At 41.0% G+C, this 26,651-nt stretch overlaps 1 protein-coding gene across 1 annotated transcript; it reads left to right on the top strand.

Moving 5' to 3' along the window:
• Nucleotides 1-12,938: 12,938 nt before the first annotated feature.
• Nucleotides 12,939-26,119, top strand: LOC137281151 (acetylcholinesterase-like). Its single transcript, XM_067812280.1, has 8 exons — nucleotides 12,939-13,004; nucleotides 15,006-15,054; nucleotides 15,904-16,071; nucleotides 19,434-19,612; nucleotides 22,134-22,290; nucleotides 22,797-23,611; nucleotides 24,592-24,695; nucleotides 24,955-26,119. The coding sequence occupies exons 1-8, from the start codon at nucleotides 12,939-12,941 to the stop codon at nucleotides 25,175-25,177; spliced, it is 1,761 nt and encodes a 586-aa protein (XP_067668381.1). The 3' UTR covers nucleotides 25,178-26,119.
• The last annotated feature ends 532 nt before the right edge of the window (nucleotides 26,120-26,651 follow it).

Below are 26,651 nucleotides of genomic sequence, written 5' to 3'. Positions count from 1 at the left end.
AGGTACTGTGAAGAGAATTTGAAAAGCTTCCACGTAATAAATGGAGAAGCTATATAGACTGTTTTATGGAACAGCTGATAGCCTAAGTAGCCAGGCTACATGTGGCCACTTGTGGGCGTGGTAAGGCACAAATGAATTTACAACTACGCGTTAACAAAGCATAAAAATAGAAACAATGTTTAATCGAGGCTGAAGGGACATGAATTTTCCGAGGTTCGGAATAACCGCAAAGTGATGACTACTTTAGGAATGCACAGGAACCAAGCTTTTACACGTCAAAACAGCCGTAAGTTTCGACAAATAAATTTTCCAGAGAGTGGTGTCTGACCAAACTTAAAGTAGAACTCAAACTATATCTTGATGAAAATGAATTTAAGGGGATCTTCCATTTTGTTCTGAAGAGGTACGTGAGGAGAGTGAGTGAGTTTAGTTTTATGCCGCTTTTAGCAATATTCCAGTAATACCACGGCGGGGGACACCAGAAAGGGGCTTCACATAGTGGGGTAGATGTACTTACTTTATGCCTAAATGTGCGTCTCCATAATTTATGAGAGGTCCCCAGTCACCCCACTTTTAAGTCAACAAATTAGAATTGGAATTTCAAAGTACAGTGTATTCGATCTGGTTTTACTCCGTACTGTACATTATATTAACGTCACGGCGAATCAGTGTCTGCCGTCATGATGCGTGAATATTGTGTAGGGACTCTGGACTAAACCAGGACAAGCTGTGCTGGTCTCATTGGTCAATATCCGCCAATAGGTACACCCAGCTGTTTACAGCTGTATCGACCTGTTCATTATTTCATGGCCTGCTGTCACAAGAACGTGCTTTCAGACCCTATGTTTGGAAAAGCCAATCAGCGCAAGATATCGAGATACAGAACTGGGTATTGTCCAGTTAGATCCTGCCTGAGGACAGATTGCAACCAAGAGAGCCAATAAAATGCTTGGTTGATCTGGAGGACGTATTACGAGCACAAACAACTAAGCGAGCAGTCGAGTTTAGACCTCACACGTGGTCTGGGCATTTTTGCACGCCAATGTACAGGCCTGAAGTTTCGGACTACCTGTCATTCAAGACGATGTGACCATGGTGAGCCCTTTTTTTCATTTCACTCCTAATTATGTATAGATGTTATATTATTTTGTTCCCTTTTTGAATAATTTGTATTATTGAAGGCTTATTGAATCATGATTTATATTTGTTTGTTAGCTGATGACGTCACATACCGGCACGTGCGTCTCGTTGCGCCCGAGTGAAAGTCTTGGCATGGTCTTTAAATCGGATCGGTGGGACTTTCGTTCGTTTGGAATGAGTTGCCATTCGTCATATCGCGGTTGTGAGAGTGACGTCATCAACCTTTGTGTATTTCGTCATGTAACAGTGTTGAAAGTGATGACAACATATCTTGTGTAGTTAGAGGTTTATGTACATAAGCATTAGTTTTAGAGGTCGTTACTAATTTGCTTCCGTTGCCATGGATTTGGTACAAATATTCGGAATACATTATCGCTGAAATATACGACTTAAGCTCATGGTTCTTTGCTTTATAGGAAAGATGTTAGTGGTGTTTCTAGACATATATAACTGACTGAAACATGTCGAGTTCGAAGATTAGTTATGTGTTCGTGTAATGTAAATATCATATTTACAATATTCAGGTCAGTCAAGTCCAAACATTGGCTAGACGCAATGTAAGGAATAGAACCCTGAAGTGAGATGTGACGAGTCCACACCTCGGGCACTGGACCACCCACGTGGTCGAAACTTGCAAATCTTCTAAACAAATCCATCCAGCTGTTTTGACACGTTCAGGACACTTCTGAATTTGACACCTCGATGACAAATATTTTTCTCGATATGATTTCCTTTTCTGGCCTGTACATTATGTTCTTGTGTCGTTTTTTTCATGTGGGTTGGGGTGAGGGTTCACGTGGACAATTGACTTGCCGTTGCGTGTGCTTATGACTGCTCCTTCTGTTATAAAGTGTTTTATCATTCCGGTTGGTTAGCTTTTCCTAAGTCATCCTTCATGGATGGGTTCTTGCGACAGTCGTAAACCGACTCACACAGTTATATGGTCAGAGATATAGTTTATTCATTTGCAAGTATAATTTGGCGCAAATTGGATGTCATCAGGAATTTAAAATGTTTCCTATTTTTATACCAGAAACAAGAAAATATATACTGATTTCTCGCCTTCAAATCGTTTGCATTATACAAGTATGTTAGTTCAGTACAAGTGAAAGCGACCTTCTCATAGTCGAAAAAAATACCCCTTTAAAGACGGTGTGCATTGTACGATTCTGATTTCATCAAAGTCATGTGTGTATGAATCTCTGTCAAGTCGAAATAATTCGAAATCGTAATATTTGGGGGAATATTCTAAAGTGACGGTGGGGCACACATAACTTTTTTTAAAAAACCCAAAAAAAACACCCTTTGAAACCTTTTGGTATATTTAAAAGTATTTTTTATCATTAACACAACAATGCCAAATATATTACCGATAGATAGAATAGTTTTAATCAACAATGCTTTCCACTCAACAATGCCTTTTCAGAAGAATGTACTTTGTAATAAAAATTCAAACAACAAAATCAATGCTGACTTTGTATAACGATGCATAAATAGAACATAAGACTTAGAAGATCCAAGTTCTGTTTTCAGCTTTACAGCCATATCAAAACATTCAGAAGTGTACACGCATATGGAACCGAACTTTGGTCTTCTCCTTTACGAGCGAACGCTTTACACCACCGCTGAGAAAACTCAAACGTAAAGTCGGTGATGGGTATTTACAAACATACGGATGCATGCAAGTATAGATTGACTGTTGACTGTTGACTGTTGACGCAGAGCATCAAGTGTCCCCTCCTAAAAAGCTGTGTACAAAAAGAACGATATTAAGCAATACAATGATGAGATCATTAAAGGCTTCACTGCTTGTTATTAAGAAAACATAAACGAAAATGTAGAAAGACAAGACACATGGATTACGTATAACGATCTGCTTAAAAGAAAACACAAACACTGAATAGGTACAGTGTAAGAGTGAGTGAGTAAGTGTAGCTTTACTCCGCAACTTTACACTAACAGGTATCACTGCAGCAGACTTCATATTGTACCAATGTTGGGAATTATAGTATAAGAAAATGAATTGTTAATAACAACAGTAGGATACAGAAATATATGAAAGATAATATGAAAATACGAAAAGGTTTACAATTACCGAGATATTATTTTTATGTATGCATATTCAGTGATCATTAGAGAAGGAAATTATGCTAGTTATTGAATATATTTCCTCTTTTAGGAGTTGACAGAGATAACGGAGATGGCCATCAAAACATATATTCGTTGTATATTCATAATGTGATTTACAATGGAAGCAGTTCCTGGCACCACGATGAAGAATCTGAGGTTGCATGTTAATAAACAACGTTTGTTTGATAACAAGTTAAACACACAAACAAGAACAAAAGCATGAAGCGACACAATTGTTATGAGTAACCACTTCAGGTGGTATTACATCCATAGCACGTTTCATTGACGAATACATGGCACCCATACGTTACTTTATTTTGCTTCACGCGTGCGCAAAGTATCTACAATATCTATCCATACCCAAAGCCCCAAGTGAAAACGCCATCAACATCTATGTCAAGGAAAGAGAACAAAAGAAGAAATGACTTAACATAACTAGTCGAGTTAAAAAAGTCAACGATGCAGTTATTATCAGACGAAAGTAGACAATTTCCACAAGCTGTCAATAATATCCAGACATTAAAGCAATCCCCGAGAAAAGGTAAATGCTACATTCCCGACAACTACACCACGTGTTGCATCCTCCGCACGTATCGTGCTGGGAGTTCGCCACATGGTAGAAAATCGATAGACGGGATTAAAAAAACAAACAATCAAGTATCAACATCTGTGGTTTCCCCCGAGTCTGGTTTTGCATATCTCGTCCATTTTGAAAATATGTTAGGTGCATGTGCGGATGTGGATGTTTTTATGTTGGTTCTCGGGCGTTAACAGTTAAAACAGCCAGTAGGCTTCTCTGAATGATGATATAGCCCATCTTATCGGGAATTTTCAGATTTACACACCATGCATAACAAGCTGTACTTTGTACCCATGTGGGGAATCGAACTTGTGTCTTCAGCGTACCGAACGAAAGTTTTAAGCGACCCTCAGTACTTTGAAACAACTGTTGAATTATAACAAACTATCTGGTTCCATTACAAGGGAATATACATTAATGTTTTTTGTTTATAACGTAAAATGTTTGCTATTTGGAGAATGTTTAAATCTTTTTTGCAGTAAGTAATTACTATTTTGTGAAGGGTAAATGACTTTACATATGTTATTTATGCATTTGGTTAATCTGTTGTCCTGCTTGTAACTATCCTATAGTACATTATCATCTAAAAACATTTATTATTTTCGGCAAAAACAGTGAATGAGTGAGTGAGTGAGTGAGTGAGTGAATTTAGTTTTACGCCGCAGCAATGTTCCAGCTACATGGCGTCGGTCTGTGGTTACTGAAGACCAGTATTCTAACCCGGACCTTCACCGGTTCCAAAGCATAAGAAAAGAAAATTGGCAAGTTTTTTCACAGAAGTCTGGAAATAATCGACCCTTTCTCAGGTGGAACTGTCATCCAAGTAAAGTACTGTAAACTACCTGTTCAAAAGGAACCACGAATTTAGGTACGTAATAACCGTATTTCGTTACATGCACTTTCGACTAAAATATGATCCTGGGACACTGGGAATGTTTTAATCTAATAACGAATACATTGAATAACCTTCTGTTTTTATACCCTCGTTATAATGCCACCGTTTGTCCAGAAGATAATGTGGCGTTATATCCAGGGTGGCATTATAATCAGGTAGGACAGTTCAAACGACGTGATTGAACTGGTGTCTCCTGTAATGAACATTGAATGAAAGGATATTCCCAGCGTTTAGAGGCTGCAGGTGACTTCCTGTTGTAATGTGGCAGGAATCATTTGTCCATGTGTTATCCTATGGTATACAAGACTACTTAAATCATTAATTAGTTTGGTCAATGAATATGAGTCATGTCAATGAAACAATTAAGATATTTACTCTACATACAGCCAGTGTAATTGACATTAAAACCTGGAAAAAAAACAAACAAAACAAGAAACAAAACAAAAAACAACATCCCCCCCCCCAAAAAAAAACAACAACAAAAAAACAAAAAACAAAAAAAACACAAAAATAACAAAAACAACAACAACAACAAAAAACAAAAAAACCCAAAACATTTGCATGTGGCATTATATCCAGATTTGCATTATAACCAGGGCATCAGGGCATTGTATAGACAGGCAATCCGTTCTGGCAAAAAGATGGCACAGGGTGCACAGTACAACATTTACATAAACATATATTAACTTCACAAACACCAAGAAAATAAGGCAGCTTCAACAAGACGAAAGACTCATTGCTATGAAATATAATAAAACATGCTTTTTGAAAACACTTTTACCATCCTGTACATGTTATAGTATCGACAGCTGTGTAGACTCCCGTGGATATGGTCACGTGTTCTGCTAGTGCGCATGCGTATCTGTGTGGGCACACCGACATCTGGCGGCTGTAGAGCCATCTGGTCGGTCTTGGGTGACATATTCATCAATAATATTGTAAATAACTTTTATACGAAACACATTATTTCCAGGCGTTCTGATCCTGATGAGTGTGATACTGCAAACTTGTGTGGAGTATACACCTTTGACAGCATCCGTACGCTGGTAGCCGATGTGGTATACCTTCATCGGAATAAAGCACGGTTTCCTTTTAAATGCACTACATCTTCGTACAAGACAGAGAGTGAGTCGGATTTTACGAGGCTTGGGCTTTTAACAATATCCCAACACTACCACGGTGGGGCAGATGGGAAAACGCATACACACACACACTCGCACACACACACACTTCTCCACCACACGCACCACCATACCGCCCACTTTCTAAGATACACATATATATCATATATGAGTTGTGATGAGAGAGAGAGAGAGAAAGAGAGAGATATAGGGGAAGAATGGGTGGGTGGGGATGGTATGAGCTTTAACTACAGAGAAGTTATAAGGGTCATACATTTAATTTCAAATTTTACAAGGGGTATATTTATTTCTTATCTGTTTTTATTATCATTTATTTATTATTAATTATTTATATTAAGTATGAAATTACGCTCCGTTTACACATGGTAGAAAACAATTCCACAGATTTGCCAGGGTATGTACGGTATATTTTTCAAGAATACAAATATCAGATGTTTTTCGTCTTTTTCATGAAACATTTAGAGCGACCCAGCAGACCATATATATCAATAAAACATGAATGCATTATACATAAATATACATTACTACTGTGATCCTGTTCACGATACGAAGGCAGGGAATAAAGTATTCTCACTATATTGACCATAAAAATACCCAACATTAGGAAACAAGGCTAAAACAAGTAACCGGAAACGTGTACAAGACTTGAAACTGTGTCCGCTGATGTGTTGAATAGTCCTTATCCTATTATCATTAGTTCAAAGTAAGCCCACCCATCTGCCACACGTGGCTTTCAGTTTACCACATGTGGTAAGGGAGTTACTTCCCTTTCGTCGAAGGCCATCACAGCGCTACAGCTTTCAGTGGACGTAAAGCAACTTCAGTACGGAAGAACTTGATAGTACAGGTGTGCAATAAATATATTGATTTATTGGCGTAGGATATGTTTCACTGTGAAACCATCTGCGAATATACGAAATTTCTTTCATCTTTATCGATATTATATATATGTAATAACTTTGTTTTGCTGAGGTTATTAACCGATATGAAAATTCGAGAGGTGTGGCTCTGAATTAATGTTCTCTGAATGAATAATCATAGTGACACCAACCTGCAGTTACGTCTTATAGATCAAAAGGAGGAAGAAAACCACAATATGTCTTAAGGAACGTGTTTTATAACCATTGCTTGGAAGGTTTGGCGCTGTTATTGTTCTGTGGAAGACGATATGAAAGACGATTGTTATTAGTTCCTTAAGGTTAGATACTTTTACGAAAATATGGTTCACTTAACGAACGGTTAGACTCACCCTCAGTCACAGAAATGAAAATTCCCATATCTTAACATACAACTTCAAGTATATAATAGAATCCGAACGATTCCAAATAAATGTTAAATGTTTGAGACAAGTCTCACTGTTTGTGTTCATTTCCTAATTTGCGAGGTGGACTAAGTAACGTTTCCGATGCAGGTTATTGCTGGGGTAGCCCAGTGGTTAAAGCCTACACTCGCCATGCATAAAGGCCTGGTTTGATTCCCAACACGGGTACGATAAGTTTGAAGGTGCGGTAAAATCGGATTAACATAACGCTTAAGGCTATTGCACGTGTGTGTTTGTGTGCCCAACCGACAATATGCGACAATATTTAGTCTGTAAATATTCCGGTTTTATAGTGTTATCTCACTGTGAAGCCGTTTTAATGTGGATAACTGTTGTACCCAGTTCAATCAACAAACCCGTACCGCCTTTAAACGTATATTGGTACAACACAACCATGGGATCAAACTAGACTAGCTCTTAATCTCTGGATGCATATGACTTTGACTGAAATTTATAATTCCTTTTTAGATTGAAAAGGAACCTGAGTGGATGGGAGATTCAGAACATGGTGGAATCTTGACTTGCTTTATTTAGAGCTCTAGCATTGGAAAAGGACTGGGTGGAAGGAAAATAATATGGTTCAGTGACTGTGGGACAGACTAGGATCAAAGCCCCTTGTTCCGCTCTCCGGGCTGACACTACACCCACTAAACCACGATAGCGATCAACGAATAAGACCAATAATGTCTTAGTTTCTTTCAAATATATCCGTGAAGTGTCGGGTTAGAAGTGATCATCAGTAACCCATCCTCGTTATTGTTCTGTCGTAAGAGGCGACTAACGGGATCGTGTGGACAGGCTCGCTTTGGTTAACGCATGTCACAACCGCCGTTTGTTATGATGGTGGGCAAGCTGCGGGTGGTGGGTATGTGGGTGTGGGTGTGGGTGTGGGGTGGGGGTGGAGAGAGGTACTGCTGCTTGAATTTGAATTCACATCACCCAGGTCACACCATTCACACCACATTCACACCAGGTCCATCAGGTCGAAGAGAGTCCACTCAAAACGAAAGTGTGAATGAATGAATTAATGTTATTTCCCCCAGTGGAAACAGTTTATACACGTATGGCATAATTTTACACACAGAACGTTCAAGAAACACACGAACAAAGTTCCAACAGTGTTCCAGTCAGATGACATCGGCGCCACGACACCTTGACAGAGGGCATGACCATATTTGCAATATATTATGCAATATACGAGTGTAACGAGTGTAGCGGTAGATTTTTCTAAAAATCCATTTCTTCGCCGATTTCGTTCAAATTTGAAATACGTACTATTCATAACATATAAAAAGAATATACGATTGCAAAAGTCTAGGTTTGTTTTTTAGTTGCTGTCCAAACAGAGATTCGAACCCTCGTGTTTTAAATACAATTACGAATTGTGACGAATAACAACTCTGTTAAATTGAAAATCCCTAGCTATTCCACATTATAATGAAACTGTGTTTATGAATCACACTCAGAAAGAGATGAAAGCAAGTGTTCGCATAAATTTAAGCGTATCCTGACCTACTTGACACACCTGTCAGAAACACGTGCAAAGGCATGTGCACTTCAGGAAAAGACACAAGAACACAATGGTACAACTCAAAATAGGGAACTGCCCCAGTCCTCCTAATTGTGCCTCAAACGTAAAAATTGGACACAACCTCTGAATGTCTACCAAAAGTATTTTCCAAACGTTACTAGCCTAGTGGTGAAAGCACTCGCTAGTCACACCGAAGACATGGGTTCGGTTCTTCATAATGATACAGTCTGTGAAGACTATCACTGTTGTCCTCCACCGTGATATTGCTGGGATGTTGCTAAAAGCGGCGCAAAACTAAACTCACTCACTGTGACTAAGATGAACCAATTTTGTGAAAGGTCGGTTAACGCAGCTTGCAAGTTAGGTTTAAACCCGAACAATGTCACAGCTATATGGTGGCGGTTTATAAATAATCGTGTCTGCGCCAGACAATCCAGTGATCAGCAGAATGATCATCGATCAGTTGGGATACGACGATGACCTCTGTCAACCCAGTCAACCAAGTCAGCCTCTGACCCCTGGATCCCGTTAGTCGCCCCTTACGACGGTTGCTGAAGATCAATTCTAAACCAGATCTTCACGGGTGCAATGGCAACTGAGATAGTATGTCAACATGTGTAGTGAACGTGGGATGCGGACCTTAGGTCATCGCTTTTTCTGCCACGCCAGCGTTCCAGTTGGAATTGGAAAGGACCGTTTATAAATTTTCAGCAACAGATGTCAAAACACCCAACGTCGCCAAATTTTAACCTCCATTTTACCACAAATATAAAAATGTCAACGCAAGAGATTATATACAGTGCCATCAGCTTATACACAGTGTAAAATACAGTGTAATCGCAAGAGATTATGTATCAGTGTAATTTCAGTGGGCGAAAAATCAAGATTGTGTGGTAAATTTTATGAATGGATCCCTGATGTCGGAGATAACGTCACGTGTTCAGGGTTTTAACTCTATGTCTCGACTCAAACATGCAAACAGGCAAATATCGCACATAGTTTGTGGAAGGATTGGATTTGTTTCTGTCTTAACCTTCCATTTTACCTTGTTACTTTACTTGTATTACTACAGTCGACTAACGGGATCGGGTGATCAGGGCCCCGTTTCACAAAACTCTCGTAAGCCTAAGATCTCGTAACTTTCCTCGTAGCATTTGCATCTCCTATGTTACAGTATGCCAGGTACAAATGCTACGAGAAAAGTTACGAGATTTTAGGCTTACGAGAGTTTTGTGAAACGGGGCCCAGGCTCGCTGTCATCTCTTACCCTTCCATTTAACCTTGTTACTTTACTTGTATTACTACGGTCGACTAACGGGATAGGGTGATCAGGCTCACTGTCATCTCTTACCCTTCCATTTAACCTTGTTACTTTACTTGTATTACTACGGTCGACTAACGGGATAGGGTGGTCAGGCTCGCTGTCATCTCTTACCCTTCCATTTAACCTTGTTACTTTACTTGTATTACTACGGTCGACTAACGGGATAGGGTGATCAGGCTCACTGTCATCTCTTACCCTTCCATTTAACCTTGTTACTTTACTTGTATTACTACGGTCGACTAACGGGATAGGGTGATCAGGCTCGCTGTCATCTTTTACCTTCTCATTTAACCTTGTTACTTTACTTGTATTACTACAGTCGACTAACGGGATCGGGTGATCAGGCTCGCTGTCATGTCTTCGTTGTCATGGTTGACATATGTCGTCGTATCCCAGTGGCGTACCTCGATGCTCACGGTATTCGTCACGTAATTATATGGTCCAGGCTCCATTATTTACTGAACAATGTCATATATCTTGAATATTACTGAGTGCGGAGTAAAAATAAACTTGTTCAGTGTATTACTACATTTACGATAGATGTTTTATTGAAACAAATAAAGAATATATAATAACAAATCGTGATTATTACTTCAAAACTCACAGAATTTGTGACGATTTGTGAAGTGACAGGGTGAATCCAGAGTTCAGTCGCTGTACAAAAATGACTGAATTCAGACACTGACTTCACACACAGACGGTTGATTGACCCCGACTGCCTTCCGTACTTTTGGTCCGCCTACCATGGCAGATTCGGTCGCCTCCCGCAGCGAGGTCCCTGTCATCATGCACCGGTGAATAATTTATTCAGCATCATCCCACTTTGACCACAATGACAGACGGGACAATATTAAATACTATCAAGCACATTAAAATAAATGTCACACTCGTTTCATTGTCACAACTCGGCCGATTCTGGCGGGATGGGTGTAATCACTAGTGCCGAGGATCGTCACGGCGTTCGTAAGTAGAGTACCGAGGAACCAAGGTCTTACAGAACTGTATATAACATTTAAATTGAATGGCATTACATATGCTTTCATCCCAACAGGTGCGTTTCATTTACTGACAGTGCTGATATGCTGAATTCTAAAATGAAACATACCCAAGGAGATTCGGGACAGAATAGATCTGCATGCGCACATGCAAAAACAAACAAACTAACTAACTGAAATGAATAACTCAACAGTAAATGAACAGTGCATTATTAAAATCTCGATCACGCCAGGAACCAGTGGTCATGAGTTCGAATCCAGGTTCATGTTTCTCACTGTCATGCCCTTGTTTTGCAATGGGAAACTTCTCAGGCCTGCCGACCATCGATCTGTCCTTTTGACACAAAAAGTAACATGCATCCGAATTAGAAATAAATAACGCCTTTCGCCAACAATAAGACATAGTCATATGGATATGTTGGAAGTCGCATTTGTGAAATTGTGTCCTAGGTAATTAAATGGCAAGCAAACGTTCATATAGAAATGGACTCCTAGAAAACACACAACACCGGTTTGATCTAGACGAGTACATTGAATATACAGAATTTGACAGAAATAAATAACCATATTACAGTTAAAACAGAACCCACTGCAGTGTGCTGGGAGATTCAGACAGGAGAAATATCGACTTGCTTCATTTGAAAATTTGAAAGGGTTGACAAAAGGGGAAATATTGCGGTTCGCAGACCGTGTGGCAGACTATCCAGTTAATCCTTCTTTTGACCTTATTGATATAGTGAAATCGAATCGAATCGTATGATGAAAAAAATAGATATAGGTGTAAACAGCCGGTGAAAAGGTGGTGTATTCTTGAAAATTCACATTTCACTCTTTGCCCAGATAAAGGGACATTGTTACATCCTTGTTATTCAAGGCGTGATTTACAATCAGGGGAGCTGAAGTAGCCTAGTGGAGACCTCGCTGGTCACACCGAAGGCCCGAGTTCCATTCTGCACAAGGTTCGATGCCTCAAGCCCATTTCTGGTGTCCCCCGCCCCGATATTGCTGGAATATTGCTAAAAGTGGCATAAAACCATACTCACTCTCTCAGTTACTTGATAAGCTGATGGGAACGTGAGAGCTAAATGTTAAGTCATACAAGGAATTCCGCAGATATTTCTTGGGATTATGGAAAAGATTGTTTTTCCTTTTTACGTTACGAAGTATGTAGGAGAGGTACTCTGGACCCGTGACGATCCGGGCTGAAATTATAATCTTCACTAACCTATGTTGTCATACGAGGTGACAGTCGGCATCGGGTTGTCAGACTCACTGACTTGCTTGTCATGTGTCATCATATCTCAGTTGCACACTCAACGACGGGTCCAGACTCGATTACATTCACACCGCCCCCATATAGCTGCAATATTGCTGAGTGCGGCGTTAAACGAAAAAGGAACTCTGCTCAGCCAGTCACTGTTTTACCTTGTACAAACTCGCTTAGTTAAAGGCCACAGTTGGACCTAAACCAGTACTCTTCACTCACTCTGGACATGTGCCCAGCTGTTTCCATAAACAGTCTTCAAATCTCCGCACATAGGAGTGATCGCAATGCGCTTAACAGACAAACCAGATCTGTAAACTCGGAACAAGTTCGAGTGTTGAAAACACATTATGCATTACATGACACACATACAATCTGCACGTCAGTCCCAGCGGATGTAATCGTTGAAACCTCGCACAGTAAAAGGTATATAGTTTGCATATTTTACAGTTGGAATACATCGTTATTTTCCGGCACGTCGGTAGTGTAGCCAAATACCGCAATGCCACGGGATCTACCGATCAGTTCTGAATGCAGCATACATTCGGCATGACATTATAGTGCTGTACCCTGCGTTGACCTTTGACCTACATGATGGAAATGGGAATCAAGAGAGATGTCAAAGTGCACTCCGACAGAGAACATCCTGGCAACGTGTGGAGGTATGGCCCTTCTACCCCACGTGAGTACTACATGCATACATACATTGCCGCACGCAAATGTGCAAGCATGCACATAAATGATAGAAATATCTGTATCTTATTTACGTTTAATATCTATTACATGTGTTCTTTTTACACAATACAGCAGTTTTCATGTCTCGTGTCAGTTTACTCCAAACCAAACATGCTGTTTTGCTATTGTGCAAGGTTTGAATGAACGTACGTGGACAATCTGTACAAACTTGGATCGAACTAAATTGTCCTGATGTATCTCGTGAATCATGTTCATCAACTGTTAGTATTTTCGAGGCTCTCTTAGTGCTAAGATAATCGCAAAGTGAGCGTTGAAAATCCAGGCCATGTTGTTAAGAGAAATAGCTCCAATTCCTCCGCCTCAGAGCTTACCTTACATTGTGTCGGAGACTACAGAAATAGAACCAAGGACACGACGCAATGATAATTTCATTTCCAGAAATCAAAGGAAATGTATTTACTTCTCTGTATGTATTTACTTGACCCCTTCATAGTGACGGATAAAATTACATCTAAATCTTATATTGTGTGGTGTTTAGCTTTCTCTCACAACTTCAATTTTCTAAGAACCTCTGGGCATGTGGCTTCATGCACATGTTATGTTAGTCGTATGTTAGTATATTCTTGACCTCTATATTTGCTCCCGCCTTTAGCTCATCCTTTTTATAACGCACCAGGGATACACCGGCCTGCTGAGTTAATGTCATCCACATGCATCCCTGACATGCATCCCTGAAGGGGTCGGGGAGCCGGGGGGAGGGGTCGTATGTTTGGGGGATACACTACACAGGCGCTGTGGCGGGAGGGTTTTTATTCGCTGCGCCTGTCTACTAGTTATTTTGAGGTGAAGGTCTTGCTTGCACGTGCGAACACTGGAACCGGTATCGGTTTCTTCGCGATAGGGTTTCGAAGATCTTGTCCAGATTCAAGACTGACCCCTGGCCAGGCAGTAGTATACGACTCTGACCTTGGTTCCGCAGTATAACGGGGATAATTCAGGTTGTTTCCAGAGCAAATATTTTCATTTTGAAAGCTATTTTTTTGTATAATTTCACTGAACCAGTAAAACTTTAAAACACTGAAACTAGAAATTCAATAACGGCATTGTAAGCATGTCTATTGTAGCGGCATTGAATTCATATATTGTCTTAATACGATCTGAAAGAGAATTGAGGAAATGTAGACGAGAACCTTTGATGATGACTGATGTCAGTTCAAGAAATTAATTCTTTTTAAACAGAGTTCTTTCAAAAGTGATTCTCTTAGAACGCCACACACACACACCATACCTTCCAAAGTGTAGCTCAGAACAGCTGCCCGAAGTAAGTGGGTCTATTTACACTAATGAGTCTAAACGTTTGAAAGGAAGTATATTAATTTTGAAAAAAAGATATCTACAAACTAATTGCGCCCAGAACAACGCTTATACTCCCTGATACAATCTGAACGTAAGAAGGACTCTGATTTATGTGGTTTTATTATGTCAACAAACAGGCCATGAGGCAAAGTGTAATGTCTCTAGTCACAGTCAGCAAGACAAGGTCCCTGATACATGTCCCAAGCAGCTTATTCTCAGTGAATATGAAACGGTTTGTAACATCCATAGTAATTAACTGGCCCTTAAAATTAGTTAGACAGACAGTAATTAGTTAGACAGACAGTAATTAGTTAGACAGTGATTACAGTACCACTACCAGTCGCCAAGAGACAACCCGTGAAGCCGAGGCTGGGTGCTTAACGCAGAATAGAGTTATGTACACCGGATCAAAAACTGTATTGCTTTTACAGAAACAACCAGTTTAATTAAAACCAAAAAGAGCCCCAGTCAGATTGGAGATTCAGAATTAAATCTAGACTGGCTCTATTCAGAGCTTTAGTGTTACAGTGGGGCTTGACGGAAGGGTAAATGATATGGTTCAGGAAGTATGAGACAGACTGACTGGTTCTCGACATCATTTGCATGGCTATTCCGTCTTTCTGTTCGCCAGGTCACAGTCGCCATCGTCGCATGGATCAGCGTCATTTCCGATGTACATGGTGAGTTCTGATGCACAAAGGCATTTTGATTGTGGTGAAATGAAGCACATGGTATTAATGGAATAACAATTTCTCCCTAAAGTACAGCTTCTAGTAGTTCTGTTGGCTTGAGGCTCATGCGGGATTCGAACCCATGTCGTAAGTCACTCGACCCAACAAAAGTACTAGAATCTGTACTTTTAAAGTATAAGCCCAAATATAGCTTGTGTTGCAAGGTAAGCAGTGTGATTTAAAATAATTCATTGTTTATCTAACTCCACACTAAGCGAACGTTCAAGCAGTATAATCGGCCTTTAAATGCCCGACACAAAATCATCTCCACAGTCAGGTGAAATGGCCATCGTACCATTCTAAGTTTGTATTAACGACTTAGTACAAAACAGTGATGTCAGCAGGTGTTTGCGATAAAAGTAAACTTATCCTGCAAAGCCGGTGTCACAAGCGCATGCAAAGGAAAGTCAATAACATTTGCGTGGCTCATAATATCAATCACTGGATTGTCTGGTACTGATCCGATTGAACACGCGATGCCATCATATGACTAGAAGATTCCTTAGTACGGTCAGAGACATATAATATACTCAACAGCAAAAGAAACGCAAGTTTCGAAAAAATGAAATCTCAAAATAGTAAGGCTTCATGTTTATGCCTTCTATTCAAAATTTGACCAAAGAACAGAGTTTGCGGATCAGTGTAGAGCTATTATATGGTCTCTGGTACGTTACTGCCCCAATTTGCCGCCATCAACATCAATAAGAAAAACAAAGAACAATCTCGTTTCAATATATAATCATCATTATTAAAAAATATTTGTATTATCACCATTATTTTTACTATTGTTTATTTTAGGATCTGAAGATGGTCCCCTGGTCGGATTGAAGCAGGGCAAGTACCGTGGGAACTACGTGACGTCGACAAATGGCGAATATGTCGCTGAGTACCTGGGAATTCCCTTCGCTGAGCCGCCGATCGGAGAGTTGCGATTGGCCAATCCAAAGCCTCGCACGCCGCACCCAGGTGAATACAGCCCCATACATCGGAGGTAGTGCACACATCCGTGAACATCTGAGTTAGAATTGGTCATCGGTAAAAGGCAACTACCGATATTGAGTGATCAGGGCCCCGTTTCACAAAACCCTCGTAAGCCTAAGGTATCGTAACTTTTCTCGTAGCATTTGTACCTGGTATACTGTAACATAGGAGGTGGAAATGCTACGAGAAAAGTTACGAGACCTTAGGCTTACGAGAGTTTTGTGAAACGGGGCCCAGGCTCAGACACTTGACACGTCTTACAATCAAGACCATTACTGTAATAACGACATACAGTCGAGTTTTATACTTAGCTCATAACAAACTGACATATGTAACGAACTGACAGATAGAACTAACTGACGCATGTAACAAATCACGAACTGACAGATCTTACGTACTGAATTTTGTTCCGACCATTAGCTCACTATTTCGATCGAAATGCGTATAATGAACAGCGGCCATAACGAATTAAACTCTGTCCATTATAACTGAAGTTTGCTTGAATAGCCGGAGTAGTAAAATTCACTTACCCCAGCCCAATAACGCCAGATCCAGCCGCATATAGTCCCTAACAGGCTCCTCTGATCTCTGATCTGAATGAATGAATTAGGAGGTAAACATACTGTGTTGGAAAGTCAGAAGGTAGAAAACGACATTATACTAGCTCTAAATTTGACTTAAAACCGAACACGTCGAATGCTCTTTACCACCCCCCCACCACCCCCCATATGTTTACATCCATTACATTACTTATCAATGACAATGACAATAGTTTACATGCATGTGACAATTCAAACAGGTTTTAACATGGCCTTTGACATGTCACAAATAAAATGTACACCATAGATTCCATGAGGTGACTTTTTATGGCCACGATACTCATGAATATTGCCCAGCTGTCAAGTGTCGTATCATGTTGCATCACTCGCCGTGTCCTAGTCTGGGATATCCAGGCTGACAATGTCAAATAGAGACTGACTAAGCACATTTCTGTGTTCGAAAACACTTTTAAACTAAAGGAAATGGTATTCACACACGCGGTCACAGAACTGAAACTAGTTTCACAATGCATTCCTGGCAGTGCTGTCAACGTTACACAACACCAACTGTTTTACCGTAGACTTCTATAGTAACATTTTATTTTGTTAAAGATTGTCCAGACTATCAGCAGCCATTCCATGTACACATGGATACAGATTGGCCTTGGAACTACAATAAAACACAATTTCTGGCCCACTTCGAGTTCCGCGCACAAGACGCTGGACATATCAACCCCAGTCCCGCACCAAATGTCACCTATTTGATAATATGTACACACATGAGGATGTCATGGAGACTAAAAGGACAGCACTAAATAAAATTGTGGTCAGTAGTAATTACTGGATGGACGTGCTTTTAAAAGCCATAAACATCCTACGCTATTTCATCCAATCAAAGCAGTCATACGTCTCTTTAGTTGTACGGAATCGATTCTGGATTTAGTGCAGTGGAACGTCAAGGTCTGAGACTAACCGACCGGATCATGATCAGCAAGGGTTTGCTGCTATGTGCAAAACTATAGCACTATGCGTATTTGTCATCTACCGTGGACGTCGTACTAAACAACAGTCCCGCTTAAACCGTAAACACCACTCACTAACCAGTTTGTATATTCATATCATGCCCTTCTTGATTGGTCATCAGTCATTTGCAACATTCGGGAAACATACCTGAATTCCCCTTTTTAAGCTTCTTCCACCGACACAGGTATCAGTCTCATATATTTTTTACTGTCAACCTAAAACATATATACTCTCTGTCAATCTTAAACGTATTTACCAAAAGCCCAGGTTGGAAATGTACATAAGTGAGGGAGTGGGTGAGTTTAGTTTTACGCCGCACTCAGGGGCGGTCTGTAAATAATCGAGTCTGAAGCAGACAATCCAGTGATCAATAGCATAGACATCGATCTGCGCAACCGATGACATGAGTCAACCAAGTCAGTGAACCTGCCCACCCGACCTCGTTAGTCGCCTCTCACGACAAACATAGTCGCCTATTACGGCAAGCATGGGTTGCTGAAGGCCTATTCTACCACGGACCTTCACGGGTCGGAAATGTACATAACAATTTTTTGAGCTAGGTAAATGAAATGAAAATGAAATATATAGTCACAGGCAGATCGAGTATCCCAATATACCGGATCTCAGAAAAAACCCCACTAGGGCTGCACTAGTTTCAACACATTTACTTGCATAAAGATACTGGTTCCAATGCAGACACATTTCAAAAACACCGAATAACTTATAATTATAAAATATACAAAAAGATGCCCAGAGACTTTCTTTCGTTTTCAGAAACTTCATTTCCTGAAACTGTGGTAATATAGATATGCCACATAATCTAGACTTGCATGGGTTGAATTTGGGTGTTTAAGAAACTACTCCTATGGCCGAACCCTGCGGGATACCAAACAAAACTATTTTACAGCCTTGCAGTAAAAGCTTAGTGGCTTGTCTAGTACAGTGGTGCATTGAAAGCAACTGTGTATGTCACATGACCTACAACTAGTAAAGTTAGTGACTGAGACCAACATAGCGTTGAAAGGTTAGTTTCCGGCCCGACCCTGTATTGTTTTGACCTTTCCAGTAGTCCCGCTGGGTACAGTACATTATGGTCATCGGTAGGATCTGTACCGGATACCGAAAGCTTGTTTGATGTTTCCTCATGTCACGGGAAGACACGTGTAGCCAAGTGGCCTTAGTTTGCTCGATAGAGTTGCGTCCCTTAGGAGTATCCAGATTTGTTGATATTTTTTGTTCGAATTCTATCTTACGAAATTTTTAATGAACACGACTCGTTTTTTTAAGTGAAACGCCATGTTACAACTAGAATACTATCCAAAGAGGACACGCTCTGATATAACTGGTATACAAAGCGGACACGCTGTGATATAACTTCCGAGGTGGGGACTGTGATGTAACAAAAATAGTGTCTAAAGCGGACAAATTATTATATAACTAAATAACTGTCTAAAATTCGCTCGCACCCAACACATACTGCCACATCATGAAGATGGTTTGAAAATAACACAGGGGTTTGTCTTTTAGGACGACGTGCGTGCGCGTCCGCTTGCCATCTTGGACATAGACCTGACTTAGAATTGTTTGGAATTGTTTAAGACAAATTACGAATGGTAAAAGCATGTGGTATTTTATTGACAGTGATTATAAAACAGAGTTAAAAGTAAAATGCAAACACGTCAAACATATCGTTACCAGAAATTCAAATCATCGATACGCCTGAGGCTTTTGTTAACAGTGGGTTGTTTTGCCATCACGGGGTAACCTCTGTGATTCTGTTCTTAGAGGAGGTGTACCACGCCAAGACGTACGGTGCCTCCTGTCCCCAAGCCATCGACACAGTTTTTGGCAACTTTAGTGGTGCGACGAAGTGGAATGCCCCTGGCGGTGTGATGGACGAGGACTGTCTCTTCCTTAATGTGTGGGTGCCGCAGCAGACCTCGGGCCAGAGCAAGACCGTTATTGTGAGTTGTAGACGTAGGCTGGAAATAGTCCAGTCCGAATCAGAATATCCAATGAAAGGCGTCATCTGTATTTAGCCACGAGATTCTTATTCGATGTGATGAACGAAGTCGTTCATCATGGTTCAGTCGGTTGGCTCTTACGACAACCATTGATAGTCCAATGGTTTACGACGACCAAAGAAAGTAAGTGAGTGAATTTAGCTCTACGCCGCACTCAACAATAACCCAGGTTTATAGCCTGTAACTAATCTATTCTGGACCAGACACTATAGCGATCAACAGCATGAGCATCTATCTGCGAAACTCGGAACCGATGACATGTATAATGGCGACCATAAGGTGTATAAATTTTAATAATCACAAGTTACGCGTTGCTTGTGTTTTACCGGTCATTGTTTTAATATTCTGAAATTTTGTCTTTTTCTTAAGTTATACACGCACGAACACAAACACACACATACTCCCACACGCACGTTCGTCAGTCACGGATACTACAGAATTTATTTCTAAAAGAAAATCTTTGGCCCTCACTTCAGAGAATCAAATTTTAAATGTTTATAACAGTGTCATACAAACTGACTTGGCACTGTAAAACTGATCTCCTCGCTTCACGAAAGGTCACGATTTATGGGAACTGCCTACTAAGGCGACCAGAGCGTCACAATCTGCAGACCATGCTTGCCTCCTTTTAAGGTTCTGTCAGGGTGCGGGTGGCTAGCCCAAAGGCTATGGCGTTCACTCGTCAAGCCGAACCACTCTGGTTCCATTTTCCACATTTTTTGGTGGCCGCCGTCATATTGCTGGAATATTGCTAAAAGCGATGTAAACCTCACTCACTCTCATCCGCTGACTGTGTTTCGCAGGCCAGATGTGTTCAGACATCTCGAGACCCGTTTAGATCCGGGGTAGTATATGTCTTTAGCAATCCATGCTTGCTATGGGTGAGTGAGTGAGTTTAGTTTTACGCCGCACTCAGCAATATTCCAGCTATATGGCGGTGGTCTTTAAATAATCGAGTCTGGACCAGACAATCCCGTGATCAACAACATGAGCATCGATCTGCGCAATTGGGAACCGATGACATGTGTCAACCAAGTCAGCGAACCTGACCACCCGATCCCGTTAGTCGCCTCTTACGACAAGCATAGTCGCCTTTTATGGCAAACATGGGTTGCTGAAGGCCTATTCTACACCGGGACCTTCACGGGTCTGCTTGCTATGAAATTCGACTCTGCTTGTAAGAGGCGACTAACGGGATCGGGTGGTCAGGCTCGCTGACTTGGTTGACACATGTCCTCGGTTCCCAATTGCGCAGATCGATGCTCATGTTGTTGATGACTGGGTTGTCTGGTCCAGAGTTGATTATTTACAGACCGCCGCAGAGAGCTGGAACATTGTTGAGTACGGCGTAAAACTAAACTCACTCACTCGCTAACTCTGGCATCTCAGATATTAACGAGTGATATGGGTTTGACTTGGCTTTGAATTAGTGATGGTAATTGGTTAACATTTAATAATTGGTGACTGGTTTATTACAATCGACCAGTCATCGAAATAAAATTGGTTAGCTTTTCAGCTTTTCCTATTCAGGCTGTTATTGCAGATGTTGATGCAACTTGTTATTTATAACGTAATGACTAACATATCATGAACATGAACTTCAAGGAATATTCAGTCAGAAATATTCTAATATTCAGTTAGGGAAGTGAAATTTCTAACATTAAAACACATTTTCTGGCCCTGAAAACTTTGAAGATACGGTTACGTGTTTCAAAAAACTAAAACAGTTGTTCCAATATCTATTATGTTCGATTATGAGAATCTGTGATCGATTGCTTGGCAGTTTGGTCACCGCGATCAATCTTAAATTATTTCAATTTATCGGAACACCACTCCTTTGAACACCATTGAATTTGTAAAACAGCTCATTGTGAGAGGATATCTCAGTAATGCTGGTGTCAGACACATCCCACTTTGATGAAACCCACGTGCTTGAGAAAGACTCCAGACTCGAACCTATGATCATTATTTGGGGTCGACCAAAGGGAGGTAACTCTGTCCTATGAATTGCAGCTGCGTGGACTCCCGAAGCTGCAATTCACGAAGCCCCAGTATAGACAACACATGAAAGAGCTTTACGATCATAATTGAATATCCTTTCATGAGAAGTCGCCAGACACACCCTGCAAAGCGGTGCTAAACCAGCCCTACCCAATCTTGTGATCCGTGAAGATCAGGATCGGAACTGATCTTCAGTAACTCACGCTTGTCGTAAGAGATGACTGACAGGATCAGGTGGCCAGGCACACTAACTTGGTCAACACATGTCATCGTGTCCCAATTCCGTAGATCGATGCTCATACTTTTGATCACTGGGTTGTGTAGTCCAGACTCGATTATTCACAGACCGCCGCCATATAGCTGGAATATTGCTGAGTACAGAGTAACCAACAAACGAAACAGACGCTCGTACGTATACGTATGAAACTATCCTGAATAGGTATTCCGTTATATTACCCAGGTGTGGATCTACGGCGGCGGCTTCTACAGCGGCACCAGCAGCTTGTCGTTCTACAACGGCAAGACAATGGCTGCTTCCAAAGACGTCATAGTAGTCTCCTTCAACTACCGCGTGGGGGCGCTGGGCTTCCTGAGCACCGGCGATGACCGTATCCCAGGTACATCTTCACCCTTGGAGTTACAGATACCCTCTAGAGTTATTTGTATTCCATTTGTACATTTGAACTGTTTCGTTTTAATTTCATGAAAAGCTCTGACAGGAACAGATATGGACTTCTTTTACTCTTATATGCGTCCCGCAGGTTTTGAACTAGTATATGTATACGTATTTTCAGGAATACATGTACATGGTGCGCATGTCATTTGATGTGACGGGGCAATGTTCGTTGACGATTTAGTTTCAGGACACACTACTCGACATATCTTTCCATAGGCTAAGTGGGTGTGTTTCGTTTCATTCATTCATTCATTCATTCATTCATTCATATATTATTCATAATATTCATTAATTCATTCACATATTCATTCGTACAATCAAAGATATATCCTTCATATACATTTACAGATATGTTAATTCATGTATATCAATATTTATTCATATACATACATTCATTCGTTCATTCATTCAAATAATGAACAATGATAACTTCTTTCCTTATTCAAGGTAATTTCGGTCTGATGGACCAGGTGCTTGCCCTGAAGTGGATCAGAGACAACATCAAGACATTCGGGGGAGATCCAAACAAGGTGACCATAGTTGGAGAGAGTGCAGGGGCGGCCAGTGTCACCTACCATCTCCTGTCCCCCCTGAGTGATGGACTCTTCCAGCGTGCCATTATACAGTCTCACGCAGCCGACTCTCTCATATTCAATGACAGGGAACAAGCAAAACGTAATGCGGTTACATTTTTCGAAAGATTAAGATGCAAAGACAATGATGATATATTAAAATGTTTGCGAAAAATAAACTCTCAAACTTTCGTAAACATGCAGTGGCTCCCCGACGGTAGATGCCTGCATAAACCCACAATATCACCCTTCATGCCACGACGACCGGAAGTGCTTCTTCGAGAACGAGGCTTCAAAAAGAAGGCGGTTTTGGTTGGCTCGAACAAAAACGAAGGGACCTATTTCATGATATACCGCCTGAAATCTGTATCCATTAACGATCCAGTAAGCGGACAGACACAACGAAACATAAAGGACGCCATTTCGTATTTCCACTCGGATTTGGACGAGGGCCAAAGGGAACGCGTCTTCAACTACTACACTGAAAACATCGACGAATATGATCTCGTCGGCAACCGTAACGCCATCGACGCGCTGATGGGGGATCGCTTCTTCACATGTCCTTCCACAAACGTAGCAGAGAACAACGCTGCGGTTGGCGGCGAGACGTTTCGCTATTACTACACCTACCGTGCTTCGAACGAAGCCTGGCCTGCGTGGATGGGCGTCATACATTCAGCTGAAATACCGGTAGGCACCTCTATTTAGGGTAGGGGTATAGGAGTCAAGTGGGTAAGGTGTTCTCTCGTTCAGCCAAAGACTCAGGTTCGATTCCCCACATGGGTACAAAGTGTGAAGACCATTTCTGTTGTTTCCCCGTGATATTACCGGGATATTGCTGCTTACTCAGTCTCACGTCTACTAAAGGGCTGTTGCTATTTAATACTCGATATGTTTAAGGAAACTGTAGGGTAGATAAAACGATTATGCTCGAGTTTTTTAAAAGTAACTTTAAATTTTGCGAGGTTTGGCGATTTTTTGACACAATGGTTGTCTTATATTTGTTTGGGTTTTTCATCGTTGCACTCAGCAATATTTCAGTCGTGACCGCAGTGTGTGAATGATCTAGACTGAACCAGACGATCCTGTGATTGACATAATCAGCATCAACCCATACAGCTGGGATACGATGACACGCATCAGCCAGTTCTGCGAGCTTGACCCCCAGATCTTGTTAGTCGCTTCTTACGACAAGTATAGTTGGCAGCTGCAGAAGACAAATTCAGACCCTGATCTTCACGGGTTATTACTAGTGTTGTAGTTCCTTGTGATCTTTACGGGTTATAACTAGTGTTGTAGTTCCTTGTGATCTTCACGGGTTATAACTAGTGTTGTAGTTCCTTGTGATCTTCACGGGTTATAACTAGTGTTGTAGTTCCTTGTGATCTTCACGGGTTATTACTAGTGTTGTAGTTCCTTGTGATCTTCACGGGTTATAACTAGTGTTGTTATTCCGTGACTCGAAAGCATAATTTGCGCTACTTTTGCTGTTCAGTGCATATTTCCGGTATTATTTGGTCAATGCAGAAAATGCAATGATTAAGTCTGTGCTAAGCGCAAAATATGATACTCTGGGAAAGACATCCGTACTTAAACAGTTGTCTGCATAATATTACCACGTTGTGCCGTGCCATGTCGATTTATTTGGAGTTTATTTACGTCCCCGATAGTTTGTCTTCGGAATGCCCTTGAACAACACCCTGGGATACACAGATGAGGAGAAGAGGTTCTCAGAGAGAATTATGTCATACTGGACCAACTTTGCAAAGTCAGGGTAAGTATGACTGCTTTTGAAGTAAGTATATCAACCCTCACGGTAGGTATATCGGCCTTTAGAGTAAGTATATCAACAATCGGGCAAATAAGTGTATCAGTAAGGGGATATTAGCGTTCTGACGGCGGGGAGGTTTATAAGCGTTCAAGGTGACCGGGTACATCAACTTTCGGGTCAAGTTATCTAGGTACAACAGGAATCAGGGTGAGACTAATCTGTGTTTGAATGTCATGTAATGTATGCCCCCTTCGTGTTCCAGAAACCCAAACGGTCATGGCAACAGCCCCTGGCCAGGGTATACGACCGGTAAGAAAGAATTCCTGGAACTTGTTCTGCAAGAGAAGAAGCACGAGGGAGGCCCGAGGACAGATCAGTGCCGTTTCTGGAGCAGTTTGGTAGGGTCGGGGGGCAACAGGGGCTACACCAGCTACACCAGCATCGTAGTCCTCGTTATCATCACCGTCTTCGGAGTGACGGCGTAAGGTTATCACGTGATGTACACGTGATGTAGGACTAACATGGCAAGTTTGGTCGTATTTTAGAGACATTGTGCTTGATTCATGAACACTTCTAGTATGCAAGAAGAAAATGTCCGGCCTACACCCAAAAACACCGAGGACGTTTTAGGAGGGATATTATTTTTTTTAAGTTTTCTCTTTTTTGAAAATAATACTTTACTCCATTTAATGGTTTTATGTTAGGATCCAGATATAGATGCGCGGCCTTACACCCACAAGCATCGAGGAAGTATTAAGAGGGATTTAATTTTTTAGTTTCTCTTTTTAAAGATAATATTTCACTCGATTTAGTGATTTTGTGTTAGGATCTGAGGGCATTTCCGCAGATATTTGCATTGCACTAGTGAAAGATGCGCGAGGTTTTGACACTATTAAGACGTCAACTTTCTAAATTGGTTCAAGTTTACCCCTCCTCCCTTCCGCTTTATTTGATAATTTCGACTTTTGACATCGAGTTGCCTATATCTATTTCTGATGTTATACTTATCGCCATTAGAATTATAATCGACTTAAAAGAACTAAAATAACTGACTTCATTTAAACGTGATCTTTGATTTGTTGTTACACAAGTGAATGTTTTATCCAGTTTACCATTCCTTCGCTTTTGTGTTGACCTTTGAATACGCGACTTAACTCAATACTAGCTTTGCTTTGGAACGGATATTGTTGGTGATTCCGTAAACAATCAAAAACGAAAACTCGTTCTGTGTATGTGCATCTATTCCGTAATATGGTGATGTGCAGCCAGTGGCCAAAACGTGTTTGCTTTAAGGCGAGTAGTAAGAAAATATCTTAGTGGAGAGACAGTAGATGGCAGTGTAGTATGTATGTCTCAAAACCCCCACATACTCGGTATTTATTTGTATTTTTGTCGTACCATTTTTTATTAAATATTTTTAACTAGTATGTTGTTTTTTCCCCTTTGAAGGATAACACCTCATGTAATACCACATGTATCTGTCCTTCAGTGGAACCGATGACCGAACAAGGGTCAAGGAGATCAATTAACGGAATTGACAGTTACTTCCCTTTGCACTGGATTTTGTCCGGTTGAGGATTCTTGTTCACCAGCGACCTTGACTTGTGAATCTCACGAACAGGAGTAGTTGTCACACCCCAAGGATCACAGTCAGGGAGAATCAGGGAATAATAAAACCGATCTGCAGATTCTGGTACATCTATCTGACGTAGAAAACATGTGTGCGTGTGTCTGTTATGTAACGCAAGCCCACCATACTGTACTCATACACACAGTGACTCCGATAAGATACGTGATTCTATCCCTTAATGCCACGTGCTAGCCAAGGTAACAACAAATATCATTTTCAACGTGCATTTCGGCATAGCGTCGCAGAGGTTCGAACGATCCTTCTTCCGTTCTCGCGCAGACGCACAGTCCACTAGACAGGGACGCGAAACATAGGACATCTCCTAGTAC

The sequence above is a fragment of the Haliotis asinina genome, chromosome 1, assembly GCF_037392515.1.
Source record: "Haliotis asinina isolate JCU_RB_2024 chromosome 1, JCU_Hal_asi_v2, whole genome shotgun sequence".
NCBI classification, from domain to species: domain Eukaryota; kingdom Metazoa; phylum Mollusca; class Gastropoda; order Lepetellida; family Haliotidae; genus Haliotis; species Haliotis asinina.
The sequence above is the reverse complement of the archived record's forward strand: the minus strand, read 5'-3'. Positions and strand labels throughout refer to the sequence as shown.